General features: G+C 36.2%; 1 protein-coding gene across 1 annotated transcript in view; it reads right to left on the bottom strand.

Annotated features, from left to right (window-relative positions):
• Window positions 1-15,661, bottom strand: part of CENPC (centromere protein C) — a 72,281-nt gene extending 56,620 nt beyond the window's left edge. Inside the window, exons 1-5 of the mRNA XM_011965398.1 lie at window positions 15,399-15,661; window positions 14,243-14,289; window positions 11,076-11,146; window positions 9,922-10,016; window positions 3,095-3,194 (exon numbers count right to left, since the gene is read on the bottom strand). Of these exons, the coding sequence (XP_011820788.1) occupies window positions 3,095-3,194; window positions 9,922-10,016; window positions 11,076-11,146; window positions 14,243-14,289; window positions 15,399-15,416 (331 nt within the window). The 5' untranslated portion in view covers window positions 15,417-15,661. The remainder of the gene's footprint in view (window positions 1-3,094; window positions 3,195-9,921; window positions 10,017-11,075; window positions 11,147-14,242; window positions 14,290-15,398) is intronic.
• Window positions 15,662-16,257: the final 596 nt, after the last annotated feature.

Here is a 16,257-nt window from a genome sequence, read left to right as displayed (position 1 = left end):
CAAACATCTGGCCTCAAGCGATTCTCCCACCTCAGACTCCCAAAGTGCTGGAACTATAGGTTTACGCCACGGTGCTTGGACCCATCACTGATACTTAACACAACACTGAAGTGCTAGCTAATAACGGTAAGAAAAAGAAATTAAAGACATAAACTAAATTTACCCCAAACTACCCACAATTATTATTTTAAGTGGCACCGTACTAATTTCAGTTAAAATCATAGAATAGACATGGGTATCTAATATCATCATTATTAAACAACATTGACTCAGAGATTCTATCAAAGGCAAGCAGACTGAAATAATCAGATTAAATATAATAAATAAAACCTCTCTTTAGCTGATGACATGGTTATATAGCTTAAAGAAAACTAGAAGATTCAAATTTTTAAAGGTCTAGAATTAATTTTTTAAAAAACCTTGGTAAGTGCTGAATTAAAATTTTCTTGATATAAAAATTAGCCTCATAATTTAACAAAATGTTCAGAATAGTACAAAAATTATAGTATAGTTAGGATTAACCTTAACAAGAAAGTCAAAGACCCAATACTATGAGGGAGGGGAGAATGGGAAGCCAGAAGACAGACTTTATTAAAACATTTTTTATGATAAAACATGAAATTTACCATATTAACCATTTATGAGTATACAATTTAATGGCATTAAGTACATTCATAAGACTGTGCAACCAAGACCATTTCTAGAACTTTTTCATCATCTCAAATTCTGTACACATCAAACATCAAAATACCATTACCCACTACCCTAATCCCCTGCAACCTCTATTCTGCTTCCTATCTCTAAATTTACCTATTATAAATGCCTCATGTAAGTGGAACTACAAAATTTTTGCCCTTTTTTGTCTAGTTTATTTCAGCTTGCATGTTTTAATGTGTTCAAGATTTTTCCATGCTATGTTACATAGCAGAACTTTGTTTTTAATGACTAATATTCTATTCTATGTATACATCACATGCTGTTTATCCATTCATCTGTTGACGGACACTTGGCTTGTTTACACCTTTTGAGTATTGTGAATAATGCTGCTAGGAATATTAGTATACAAATAATTATCTGTTTCCATCCCTGCTTTCAATTCTTTGGGGTATATATCTAGGAGGGAAGTACTGGGTCATATGGTAGCTCTATGTTTAACTTTTGAGAAACTATCAAACTGTTTTCCATGGTGGCTGCACCATTTTACATTCCCACCAGTGATGCATGAGGGTTCTGATTTATCCATATCTTCAACACTTATTTTCCTTTTTTTGTTTTAAATAATAGCTAACCTAGTGAGTGTAAAGTGGTATCTTCCTAGGGTCTTGATTTGCATTCTCTAATGACTAAAGATTTCAAGGATCCTTTCATATATTCATTGGCCAATTGCATAACTTCTCTGGAGAAATGTCTATTCAAGTCCTTTGTTCATCTTTTATTTGGGTTGTTTGGTTTTTCTGTTGTTGAGCTGTAGAAGTTCTTTATATTCTCTGATTTTAAATCTCTATCATCCTTATCAGGTAAATTATCTGCAAATATCTTCTCCTAGTCTGGTTGCCCTTTCACACTCTTGACAGTGTCCTTCAGATTATTATTATTATTATTTTTTTTTTTGGAGACAGGGTCTCACTCTGTCGCCAGGCTGGAGTGCAGTGGCGCGATCTTGGACTCACTGCAACCTCCACCTCCTAGGCTCAAGTGATTCTCCTGACTCAGTCTACGGAGTAGCTGAGATAACAGGCACCTGCCACCACGCCCGGCAAATTTTGGTAATTTTAGCAGAGATGGAGTTTTACCACATTGGCCACAGTGGTCTCAAACTTTTGACCTCAATTGATCCACCTGTCTCAGTCTCCCAAAGTGCTGGGATTACAGGCATGAGCAACCACTCCTGGCCCCAAATTAACATTTTTATAAGAAAGAAACAAAATTTATTTTGTAAAAAACCTAAATAACATAAAAAATATGAATTCTCACAAAATTACTACATATATTACATGCAATTCTAGTTAGAATTCCAAAAGTTTATTAGAAATTGGATAAAACTAAAAGCTCATAGAAAGAAAAAAGGCTGCAGAATGGCAGCGGAATAGTGAAGGTATTTATCTTTATATCAGGACATACTATAAAGCTACTATTAGTAACAAGAGTATGTGTTGGCAGAGGAAAAAAATACATCAAAATTCAAAAGTACGTTGAATGTTACGTGAGATTTAATATAGAATAAAAGTAGTACATTTAGAAGAGAACAGATTTTTTTTAATTTAATAAATAGATCTGACACAACTGACCACCCAGAAGAAAACAAACTTAGAAGATTGTCATGTTATATACCGAAACACATTCCAAATGGTTAAAGACCTAATTTTCTTTTTTTTTTTTTTTAAAAAAAAAAAGGTTTTCAGATGAAAAATCTAAGTTGGGATAAGACAGAACTTTTAACTACAACAAACTTAAAGCTATAAAAGTCACACATTTAATAATTAAAATCCAACAGCCAATAAACATAAGGTGCTCAAACTCTGGCAATCATGGAAACAGACACTAAAGTCAAAATGAGATTGCTTAATATCAATGAATGGGCAAAAATGTGGAATAGTAAATAGATTATCAGGTTAAAGGTACTTTACACTATTAGTGTAAAAGGAAATTATAATAGCCTTTTCTGAAAGCAGGTACAGGCACAGACACATACAAACACATATGCTTTTTTTTTTTTCATTTATGGGCACCAATTAAGGTATAGAATGATTCAAAGGCTACCTCAGCAGAACGATAGGAGTAATGACTAAATTCTTATTTTAAACCTTTATTAACTCAATGGAGTAATATAACACTCTTTTAATCTGAAAAATGAATATAAATAAAACTTTAATAAGTAGTAGCACATATCACTGACTAAAGGAAATGGAGAAGAGAGAAAAAGAGCACTGACCATGGAGTTGTAAGGAAATCAAAAACGAATTCATCCATTTCACAATTCACAATTCTGTCTAGGCTGACCCTGACCTTCATACTCAAAGCAACACAGGCACCATTAGCATTTCTCACTTTTTAAATATATCCAAGCAAATAATGCCCATGGAATGCCACCAACCTGATCTGTTGGTGGCTTCACTTGGTTCTACAACAAACTGCAAAGAGGCTTCTTTCTTCCTTGAAGAAACTGGAACTGACTTTGGATGTGATTTCTGGCACTGAGCACAGAAGAAATACAACATTAGAACTATTTTATTAACTTACCAATTCTGATGAAATATATTTGTTTTTTAAATGGGGGGAAAAACAAGTATTCTAAAACAACAAACCAGCTGTTAAGAGTTTTACACTACTTTTTATTTTATTTCTAAAGTAATAGTTACTTTGGAAAACAATATGGCATTATTCAGTAAAGCTGAAATTTCATACAACCTATCACAGAAACAGTATGGCTCTAAACAGCAAACAACTATGTGGATAGAAGACTGAATAAACTTATTGAATAAATATAGTATAGATATATCATATTACATATATAACAGTGGACCAAATAAACTACAATAATATAAATTATTATTTTAACCAGAAAAAAAAGCAAGCTGCAGAAGTACATAACAATCCTATCTATGTAAAGTTCAAAACAGCCACATAAAACACTACAGTATTTAGAGATTCATTCTGCAGGTAAGAGTTAACGTAGCAGGCCTGATATATTTAAAGGGCCAGCTTACAGGGCTACCCCTTGGTTGGCATCCGAAAACTTGACTTTTAGAATGTTCCCTCCATTACCAGCAGACAAGGTTGCACCTGCTATGCCAGCCTGCCTAGACTGTTTGCATAAACACTGTGATTTGTGGTGAACATCTGCTTTCTTTCCTTCTGGGAGTGTGTAAAATTTTGGTAGGCATAGGGTGCTTAGACCAATCCCCAGTGAAAACAGGCTGAGTTTCAAAAGGCTTCTCTGAGGAGAAAGAATATATACACGTTACTGCATTTCACTGCTGGAAGGAATGAGTACACTCTATATGGCCCGCTGGGGAGCACAGGAAGCCTATACATGGATTCCTCCAGACTCTGCTAATGTACATTTTTCCCTTACTGACCCAGCTGTGTATCCTGGCTGAATGACTATAATAAGTATCGGTCATGAGTTCAACTATATGTCAAGTCTGCCGAGTCCTTTTAGTGAAGCACCCAAATGTGGATGGTAGTGGGACCTCTGTCACAAGTGGTAGCAGAAGTGTGGACACAGTATTGGCACAGTACAGAAATGAATAAATGACAGGCTGATATGGTTTGGCTGTGTCCCCACCCAAATCTCAACTTGAATTGTATCTCCCAGAATTTCCCTGTGTTGTGGAAGGGGCCCAGTGGGAGATAACTGAATCATCAGGGCCAGTCTTTCCCGTGCTATTCTCGTGATAGTGAATAAGTCTCACGAGATCTCATGGATTTATCAGGGGTTTCCACTTTTGCTTCTTCCTCATTTTTCTCTTGCCACCACCATGTAAGAAGTACCTTTTGCCCTCTGCCATGATTATGAGGCCTCCGAGCCATGTGTAAGGCAAATTAAATCTCCTTTTCTTCCCAGTCTTAGGAATCTCTTCATCAGAAGTGTGAAAATGGACTAATACACAGATCCACTACACTGTTGTTGAGTGACCACAGTATGGAATTCAATTCCATAAAAAGACAGAGGCAGGCTTTCACTTCATCTCTGCTCCCTCTTAATATCTCATTAAAGATTTTTAAAAACAAACTCAGAAGGATGAAGAGAAAGACAAAGGAGTAGATGAGACATGTCAGCAAACATTTTTAGGTTGAAAAGCAAATTACTGGTAATTAAGCAACCCAGAGAGAATGGAAACATGCTAGCAATGGAGAAAACCCAGAAGCAGACAGATCAGTTTATGGATAAACCTATAAAGATTAGTAAAATTGCAAGACACCACTAAAAAAAGGGGGCAGGTCAGATGCAGTGGCTCACACCTGTAATCCTAGCACTTTGGGAGGCCAAGGCAGGAGGATCACTAGAGGTCAAGAATTCAAGATCAGCGTGGGAAACTAAGCAAGACCACATCTCTATGTAAAAATAAAAAATTAGCCAAGAGTGGTGGTGCATGCTTGTGGTCCTACCTACTCAGGAGGCTGAGGCAGGAGGATCACTTGAGCCCAGAGGTTTGAGGTTGCAGTGGGCTATGTGCACGCAACTGCACTCCAGCAACAGTGCAAGACCCTGTCTCAAAAAACAGAAGGGGCACGTAAACAGAGGGTGTTAAAAGTGCGTATAGTTGAATATGTCTTTTGTCAGAGAAAAAAAAGGTGTGTATAGAAAGTAGTAAAACTGGCTGGGTGCAGTGGCTCACACCTGTAATCCCCATACTTTGGGAGGACGAGGCGGGTGGATCACCTGAGGTCAGGAGTTCGAGACCAGCCTGACCAATATGGTGAAACCCTGTCTCTACTAAAAATACAAAAATTAGCCAGGCATGGTGGCAGACACCTGTAGTCCCAGCTACTCGAGAGGCTGAGACAGGAAAATTGCTTGAACCCGGAGGCAGAGGTTGCAGTGAACTGAAATCGTGCCACTGCACTCCAGCCCAGGAGACACAGCGAGACTCCGTCTCAAAAAAAGAAGGTAGTAAAACCGAGAAGCCCCTCCCAAACCTATCAGAAGATTAGATATTTACTCTCTTGAGTTTCTAAATCAGAGAGACTGTGACATTAGTGGCATAAGATACAGCTGAAGTTAAGGGCAATACACGAAAACCAGAGATATTAAGTAGGAGCATTCAAACTGCACTTTCCCCTCTGCCACATCTGATTGAAATGGAAAACAATCACAGTTAGACTCCAACAGCCAAGTGGGAGAGATTTCTTTGTCAGAAATACTTACCAGCCAAGAGAAAAGAAAACTACAGATATTAACACCTGGACATCAACAATGAAATGGACCAAACTACACCACGGTGACATCCACCAGTTTACAAATTTTACTAGGCATATAGAGCTTCCAATGCATTTTAGTTTCCCACTTTCAAACAAGAAGAGATAGCTAAGGATCACCGGACATATGAAAAAAGGCCAGGTAAAGAGCAAAGTCAGTAAAAAAGGTACTTGCAGAAAACAGAAACTGAAGAAATATGTATGAAAATGGTTAGAAGAACCTAAAGTCAAGGAATATAATAAAAATTTAGATCACTAAAGACAGAGGACATGATCCTAAAAGCCTGCAAAGAGGACAAAAATAGTCACAAAGGATCATGAAATCAAAACAGTATTCTCAACAGGGAAGCTAAAATAAAAGAAAGCAACATTTTTAAAAGTCTAAGGGAAAATATACCTGACTAAAAGGGAGGCTTGACATGAAAAAAATATATTTTTTAATTAAAGGAAAATAATTTCTAATCTAGAATTCTGTACTCACCCAAATTACACATCATGAAGGTAAAACCATGGTATTTTTAAACAATTAAGGTCTTAAAGTCTCAGAAAGCTGCTAAAGGATAAGTCCTACCAAAAAAGGAGAGGCCAAGAAAAAAGGAAGATTTAAGATCCAAGAAATAAGAGTTGCAATTCAGGAGAAAAGCAAAGGGACTCCCTGTGATACAGGGAGAGTACATGACAAAACCTATGTAACAGGTCTAAGGACAGATTGCAGGAAAAAAAAAAAAAAGAAAAGAGCAGAGAGAGAAAAGCTGAAAACGATAAATTAATGTGTCTACATATACTAAGACATTTATACTTAGACTTTTGTCATAGAAAACTGGTGACGAATTAGTCATAGGTGCACAGAAAGTCAAAAATGGAAAAACCAAAATTAAATCAAGAGAAAACTAAGAGTTGTACATAAAGAAAATTTAACCATTAGTACTCTACATAGCTGTGACTACTGAAACAGTCGTAATAATACCGTAAACACTAAATACTAATCCTACTAAAAATTATGTCGTACTAAAGAATGGAAGTTTATGTGTTGTGGTGGGAAGTAGAAATTATATGACAAATAGTCTAAATTTCCATAGTAGAAAGCCAATAAATAATAGCAAAGACTGAAAAAAAAAATCAAGAAACAGCAATATAAACATTATTTAGAAATATGGAGTCAAAATACCTGGAAGAAATAGCTAAGAATAAGAAGTTGGACTTGGAGGAGGAAAAGAGGGCTCTACTGTTTTTTTGTGGAATTTATGGAACTATTTTAACTACCATGTACATAATGCCTTTGAGTTTTAAAATCATTCTTCCAACAAATTAAGAAGAAAATTATGTAAAAAGATAGGGAACAGAATAAAATAGTGAACCAGAATAGACTGCTGATTCTTTGAAAATGCTAATGACAGAAAAATACCTCTAACAACACAGAATATTTAAAAAGGTGAAAATCAGCAATAAAAGGAGAGTACTAACTATGAGAAAGATCATAAAGTTAACTATACACAAACTGAGAACAGAGGAAATATTTCAAGAAAATTATAAAATGTCAAAACTGGCAAAAGAAATACAAAAAATGTAACAGATCATTAAATAAAGTGGTAATCACAAACACCCCACCAAAACAGCCCCAACCATGTTTTACAAATGATCTAAATTTGAAGAAACAGATCATTTTTGCTTAATCAAGTTATCCCAGAAAACAGAAGAGAAAAACTAATTTCTTTTATGAAGTTCAGCTGTGTTTCAGAAAAAACCTAAGGAGTAGTATCTTATTTTACTTAAAAACAAACAAATATGAAGTAATAACCAGACCTAGGAATCTCAAGTTCTCAAACAGAAAAGCTTGTAAGATAGGTAAGTCTTAAGTCTGATTTTATTTTCAAATCAAGTAAACAAATTCCATTTCTTACGTGGAAGGCCTGGGCCAAGCTTGCTGCATGGAAAGGATCTATCTGAAAAAAAACCTCGAACACCTACAAAGTCTCTGCTGTTTGGAAGCATCCATCTCAAGGATTAGAAAAAAATTAATAATATAAAAATAAAAATAAAGAATATATGAAAAATAAAATTAAGAAAAAAATAATGAAACTAAAAACAATCAAATGAGAGGACCAACAAAGCCAAACTTGGTTTTCTGAAAGACCAAAATTGATAAACCCTGACAAAACTAATCAATGAAAAAGACAAGGCATAGCAGGTACAGTGGCATGTGCCTCACAAGCAGTAGTCCCAGCTACTCCGTAGGTTAGGGAGGATCACTTAAGCCCAGGAGTTCTAATCCAGCTTGGGCAACATACCAAAATCCCTACATCTAAACAAACAAACAAAAAAAGATAAGGCATACATAACCAAAGTCAGGAATAAAAAAGGGGATATAACTGTAGATCCCACAGACATTAACAAGACTGTAAAAAGACAAAGAGAGACATAAGACATATAAGACACATTCTAAGTCATTTAGAAGTCACTGTAGTGGACCTTGGCTTTAGAGCATAGAGTCTTGCTCTCTGTCTTACATGACTTAAATGTATAAATTTTCAAAATGTCTTAAAAGGGACCAGATTTACCCTTCTGCCTGAATCAATTTTAAAAAAAGAAAAAGTATACAAGATTCTCAAGAAATATGAAACTGAAAAACCAAAAAGAATGATTACTGAGATGGTAAACAAATGAGGTAAACCCTCTCATCACCCATTTCCAGAATGTGACAAAGGAGAAATCCTCAGTTGAGGAGCCAAAGCTGAGGATTCAGGAAGACGAAAGTGGTTAGAATTTGCAGGGTAAAGTACTGGACAGGAGACAGTTACATAGAGAAAACTGCAGAATGTGCAGATCTCTCTCAAGCATTCAATCAAACATTGATCAGAGAAAGTGTCGTAGGAAAACCAGAGAAAGAACCACCCAAAGCCTTCAGGGGGAATATCCTCCCAGTTACAAAGGACCTAGAATAATGCCTGTACCTACCAGCCAGAGTCGAAAACCTCCATAAATAACGGGACACAGTAAAGAAGAATTTTGCCTCAGAAGGAGAGCAAATTAGCTACAGACTATATTTTGCTAGCCTTTATTGTGTCCATGGCTTCTCATATCTCTAAAATTTGTTTCCATTTTTTTAAAATAGCTGCCTTAGCAGGAGTATTAGCCTTCTGTGACTTATTGCATTCTACCTAGAAGAGGAACCTCTAGCATAACCTTGATACCAAAGCCCTGTAAGAACATTAAAAAAAAAAAAAAAAAAGACAGTATTATTCATAAACATAGATGCAAACATCTTCAGTATTAGGCAAACCGAATCAAAAAAAGTTAATACTTTATGACCAAGTCAAGTTTATCCCAGAAAACTTCAAGTTGCTTTAACTTTCAAAAACCATTGTAATTTATGTTTCAGGTCTCTCAATTCTGAAAGAAATGGTTTTGTCTTCATTCCTTGGAACCAAAAGGCTACATATGTTTAATATGTTGATTGTCTTTTACAGTTTGTATATGATTTTTCTAATTAGTACTGTGCTTCTGAATAATTTGCCTTAGATTAGCTTCAAATACTTTATTTGAAAGTCTGCTATTTAGTATAGTTAAGTCAACCAATACTTTATTTCTGATCAAACTAACAGCAAGCAATTAAAACCTATAATCAATAGAAGATTGATTTCCCCATATAGCAATGAAGTGCCTTCATTTATTAGAATATAACCAACCCTGTCAACCTGATTAGCAACTTCGATTGCTGCCCATTTTCCTAAAAATCTAATTTGAGTATTATTTTAGGGAAGTGAAAAATGTTTGTTATAATTTGATAATTCTAATTCCCATAACCCCAATTCCAACACAGAAAATATCAAATAAAACTTTTCACAAAATACCTCCTAATTTTACAGAAAGTCAACGGGAATATAGAATTCCCTTTCAAGAATAAGACTTACAAACAACTAAAATATACTTAAGTATATTGTGTATATATCTTCATTCATTAAAATATTAAACCTATACCAGCTCTTCTTCATCACTTACCTCTTTGCTTCGTGACTGAATACAAGTGTCTTTTATTTTGTGTGTGGAATAAAGCACTGATTTTGTAGAATTTGTACTAAAATCATTGGCAAGACCTAAAACAAAAGTATGAAATTTTCAAAAACAAGATATAGTGTAATATCTATTAGTTACAATTAAAAGTAGCTGTATATGACATGTGACTCACTGACCACAATTAGCTTCAATCAAGTAGAGACCTCAGTTCAAGATTCAAATGTTCCTGAGAAGCATCAGGAAATGAGAAAAGCAAACAAAACACCTGAAGTATCAATATATGCCGGTTCTTCTTTCATATATTGTACAGAAAGAGCTTGTACAGAAAGCATTCTTTTCTGTCAAGTGCCCCTATTTCTTTGGGTGGCTTATTCTCTTATTCCAATACCTGCTGATGTTAATCAGCAACTGGAAAAGTTTTTGCAGTAATTTATGACTTCCTTAAACAGATATGTAAATCATCAAAGATTATCTCAAATTCTCCAATGATCCCAACAATTCTACACATCTGTTTTCATTATCTATTTTTTGTGGCTGGATGCAGTGGATCATGCCTGTAATCCCAACACTTTGGGAGGCTGAAGAGGGCAGATCACTGAAGGGCAGAGGTCCAAGACCAGCCTGGCCAACATGGTGAAACGTGGTCTCTACTAAAAAATACAAAACTTAGCCAGGCGTGGTGGCACACACCTGTAATCCCAGCTACTTGGACGGCTGAGGAACAAGAATCACTTGAACCTGGGAGACAAAGGTTGCAGTGAGTTGAGATAGCGCCACTGTACTACAGCTTGGGTGACAGAGTGAGACTATGTCTCAATAAATAAATAAATAATAAAATACTTTTTCTTATGTATAATTATGTATGGACTTCTAGATTACAGTAATCTAATGTGAACTAAAGGGGATGACAAATTATTGTCAAATTATTATTTTTGTCAGTATTATCCTAAGTATACCAGAAGGTACACAAAGGATTGCATATGAATTCAAAATACCAGGGAAAACATTTTACATATATTTAAACCCTATAGGGTTTAAATTTTTTATTTTTTATTTGCTGCATTTGGTATTAATTACCATGACAAATTCATATTTTCATCCATCTAACCCTCAAATTCCATCTTGAAATGAAGACTTACTTTGTTCTTCAAAACAGTCTTGTAAGATTTCCAGAACATTCTGGCCTTGCTGTGTGTTAATGTCACGTGCCCTAATAAAGAAAGGAAAAATACAGCCTATCATTTTCAGAAGATATTTCTTTATCTTACCATCTATTTGAAAATTCCACATCTCATTGTAAAATATTAATTTACTTAATATGTAAAATATCTTTACTATCTGAAGACAAAACAAGTACTTGAGGGTCTATACATTCCCTGAACTGAACTCTTTCCTTCCTAATAAGAATTAGTATATCATAATCTACATTAATAATTAATATTTCTTAGTTGAACAGCCATGTCTAAAGCTGTTTTAGATTACTGCTGTATCTCAAAAACACAAATTTTTTTGAATGAATCCAATCAGTCCTGAAACGCTTCTTTAACAGACTTTACAGTCACATCTCCAAATAACAGATTCCTCCCTATAAATTCTCAAATGCATTTTTGATTCAGTATCATTGATTAATCTTAACAGTTTATGAATCAGTATAAATTTTAATTAAAAATTATATTGAGCTTGTAGATTCACACACAGCTATACAACATAATAGAGATCCCTTGTTCACTTTACCTAGTTCTCCTCAGTGCTAATATTTTGCAAAACTATAGCATATCATCACAATCAGGATACTGATACTGATTAAAATCTACCAATGCTATTCTGATTTCTTCAGTTCTACATGTACTCATTTCTGAATATACTCATGTTTGTATTTATTTCTACACAATGTATCACATCTCTAAGTTCAGACAAAACAACCAGAGTCAAGATACTGAATAGTTCCATCATCACAAAGATCCTCTATTGTCCTTTTGTAACCATAACCACCTTTCTCTCATCTCCTTCCTGCCTCTTCTCATTCCTACCTCTGGCAACTACTAATCTGTCCTCCATTTCTAAAATTCTGTCATTTGGAAAAAATTATATGTAACTAGAATCATACAGTACATATCCTTTGGCCTTGGCTTTTTTCACTCAACACAATTCTATGGAAATCAATCCAAGTTGAATGTATCAATATTTCATTGCTATTTAGAGTCAAATAGTGTTCCATGCTATATGTGCACCACAGTGTTTAACCATTTACCTGTTGAAGAACATCTGGATTTCAATCAGTAAAAAACTGACATGCATCTCTAACAGGGTGGACAAACTTTTGCTTAAAGGGCCAGATGGTAAATATTTTAGGCTTGTAAACCATAGTTTCTGTCACAACCAGTCGACTCTCCCATTCTAGCCCGAAAGCAATCACAGACAGTATGTAAACAAAGAGGCATGGCTGTGTTCCAATAAAAAAATTGAAACAAAACCTGTGACAAAACATTTGGCTGGCCTATCAGCCAGAATTTACTGATCCCTGATCTACAACATTCCTATTATTCTTGAGAGCTCGAAAAGTACTATATATGCAGTAAAGATTGTGAGCCACAGTGCATTATCAGGTCATCCGTCATAAAGTTTCATAACTGAAAGATCTCAGATATCATCCAGTCCAATAATTATCCAAATAGATGCATAAGTTACTTTTGGAGCTTTGCAGAAATACACATAATTGGTCACTTCCTAGAGACCAATTTAATCAGATTTCCTAGGGTGACGGAGATAATTCTGAGGTGCAAATCTAGTTAAAAACTACTAGGCTGAATCCTATGCCCTCATTTTGCAGACAGGCTAACTGAAATCCAAAATGGTCAAATGGCCTACCTCAGTTTGTAAACCTAATTAGTATTAGTGGCCGGTTTTCTACCAGAATATATATATAGGTGACTGTTACAAATTCTGGCCTTGACACCACCCCAAAATACCACCTACAGCTATAAATACACTCCTACTATTACCTATTTCAAGGAGGAGATCCAGAAACATCAGATTTTCTAAGGTGATAATGCAGAGTCACTATTAGAACACAGGTCACATTAGTCTAGGCAACAGCTTTTTCAAAATTTATCAAATTCATCTTTTCTTCCCCCTTGTCATTATTACCTTAGCATAAAAGCACCTCCATCAAGTCTAGATTACTATAACCCCTTCCTTAAGCTACTCTGTAAACATCAAACATCTTTGCTTTTTTAAATGTGTGTGTGTGTTTACATCAGATAGCCCTTATTCCACAGAAGATTTAGGACAGCTTATTCAAACCTATAATAGATACCTAAGCCTAACATATCCATTTTATGGCTCAATCCAACTCATATAGTCTTGTTTTCCACTTCTACCCAACATATTCAACCTTCTTAAATCAGGTTTCTGCTACCGACAAATGTATGTATTCCTACTTTGGTTCCTTTGCTAAGTTACTTTCTATGTCTGGAATGAACTTTATCTTAGTCTTTAAATACCTAACCTATTCAAAGTCCACCAAAGTTACACTACAACTTTAAAGCTTTTCTTAATATCAACAACACAGAAATCCCTAATTTCTCACATGGCTGTCTATACTGCAAGTTAATGACTAATTATATATAGGCGTACTCTCTATGATACACAAGTCATTACTTCAGTATTATAAGTACTAATTTTTGTCTATTAAAGTATTTCACAAATGTACATATACATCTTCCCAATAGAAATGAAAGCTTCTTGGAAGCAAAATAACATACTTCTGTGCCTTATCGGACCTACTAAAATCACAGCTTAATAAACAAGATGTTATTCACAATAACACCTTCACTTTTAAAAACATGCTTTTCATCCTATTACTAGTAAATATTTAACTAGAAAATTTACTTTTTACAGGTTTCACAACTAAAAGAAGGACCAAAACAACCCAAATAAACATCCAACAAATAAATGCATGGTAGCATGTATTATTTTTCTTTTTGCCCCACTGAATAAGCTACATCCTTCTAATTTTACCATTTGATTCATTCTACAAAATGCTTTTCCCATGGCAGTCACTTAGTCAGAACTGAGACTCCCTCTTCCTGGTTCCACTGTTTTATCAGGTGAATTTCTTTTTTCACAGCCACAAAGTCATTGCACTGCTTGCATTAACATTCCGTTAGTATAAGATGACTACCCTTAATCAATGGGCATAGAAATCATTATTTTAGTCAGAGGTGATAGTTTTTCCTTTCTTCATTTAAAAATCTATTAACGATGAGAATAAAAATAATATTAAAAGCTTAAGTATATAAATCACCTGGAAGGTCGACAAAATCTTCTTCTGTAGCCATTTTTGAGATGATCCTGAAAGAAAAGTAAATCATCAATTTGGTTTAAGATATAGCAGAATAAAATTTATTTTCAAAGTAACTTCATCCAGCATGGGCATGCTATACACCAAACATCTCCTAAGGGCTCAAAACAATTCTAAGGTTATGATAGGATTTAAAAATTGAACGGCCGGCATCTGGTAAGCTTTATTCCGCTTCTCTCCCCAGTGAGAATGGCTTTATTGCTTTTTTCTGATTATATATAATGTAAACAATATATGTGCTCATAGTAAAAAGTATAGATTATATTATTCTTTCATACAACTCTTTATGTTTATATGTATAACGTCACACAATGGAAGATCATCGAAGCTGAAGATTTTCTTAGGAGATAAATTAGAAAAGAAATGATACGGGTTTCATATAGCAACCATAACCAAAGTATGAAATATAGAATAGTGAACACCAAAGAAGTCCAGAAATATGTAAACAAAATATGAGTTGCCGCCCCCATTAGTCATTCACAGCTTGTACCTTTTAACTAATAGCTGTCTTTAAGAACACTGTCGATAACTGATGCTCCATAAATCAGCCTCAAGAACTCCATATAACGCCACCATTTTGACAGAAGAACTGAAAACGTCAAACTATTTCGGGACATACTTATTACATAATCTGTTTCTCCCAACTAGCAAGTGTGACGCAAAGGCACATTTTTAAGGCGTTTCAATACTTCTACCATGGGGAGAAAAGTATTTGGAGGACTAGGAACTGGAGCTAGACTAAAAAGCAGACGCCAAGATCGCGCCACTGCACTCCAGCCTGGGGGATACAGCAAGACTCCGTCTCGAAAAAAAACCCCAACAGAAATTACAAGCACCTCTCAAGAGTAAGACGCAGGCACAGACGAAGACACGAAAACTTAAGAAATAATAAAAGTACAGTAAATTAACTCCGATTATCGACACACGATCACACTTGATTTCAAAAATTCCTGCGGCTTTCCCACTGAAATCCCTCATGGACCACAGCCCCAGCCAGCCCCTCAACCGCTTGCCTGGAGCCCTTCTCCCCCTCCTCGGGCGCCCGTGTCCCCAGCCAGCCGCTCAACCGCTTGCCTGGAGCGCGAGGGCCCGCACTTACCAGACCCGACGCAGCCATGTTCCGGCCCCGCTGAACCAGCGCAGGGGTCTGAGGTGGAAGCCCACACGGACCACAACTCCAGGAGGCCGAGCAAGAAATGAACCGCCAGACTACCAGGCGGCGGCCAAGCAACACCCCTAAGTCGAAGGCGACGGGCGCTAGCGCTGCGATCCGGAAGGCGCGCGCTAACAACACTTCCCCGCCATTAGCTCCGCCCTCAACAAACAAGAACGCTCGGCGCCTGCATGGGTTTGAACCCAGCGGCACATGCGCAAAACGGGCTGCGCCGTCCAATAGGAAGCAAGCGGTTAGTGAGCTCGCCCCTTCTTGCTCTCTAAGCCAATGGCCCTCCCGCCCGCAGCTCCGCCCGCCCTATCTCTAGCTGCTCTGCTCTTCCCACCTCCCTTCCACAGCGCCGCGTCGGGGACAGGCGCGAGAGTGGGCTTTTATTTGGAAGGCGCGGTCCTGGGAACCGCTCCTTGTGCCCAATGTAAAACGTCTCAACAGTTCTATTAAAGAATAATAAGTAATACTTGGAAGGATGAGAGGTAGAAATTGAAGACTTTTTTTTTAATAGAATCTTTTTGAAGAGATTTTTCTAATGCAAATTCGTCAGCCACGCCCAACCCATCTAACCATCATCTCTGAAAATAATTGAATAATTATGTGTAATAATGGTGATGATGGCTTGTATTCTTTTTCAAGTATGTGGGTGATGTTTTTATGATGCATTGCCAACAAATGACCCACGTAAATAGCTATCATTTAACTATGATGCACTGAAAAGAATTCTATACAGAATCCTGAAACCTGCCAGCCAATGACTAGCTGTGTTATGGGGAGAAAAATTTCGGCACCA

The sequence above is a fragment of the Mandrillus leucophaeus genome, unplaced genomic scaffold (genome assembly GCF_000951045.1).
Source record: "Mandrillus leucophaeus isolate KB7577 unplaced genomic scaffold, Mleu.le_1.0 Scaffold722, whole genome shotgun sequence".
NCBI lineage: Eukaryota > Metazoa > Chordata > Mammalia > Primates > Cercopithecidae > Mandrillus > Mandrillus leucophaeus.
Note: the sequence above shows the minus strand (reverse complement) of the source record. Positions and strands in the feature narration are given on the sequence as shown.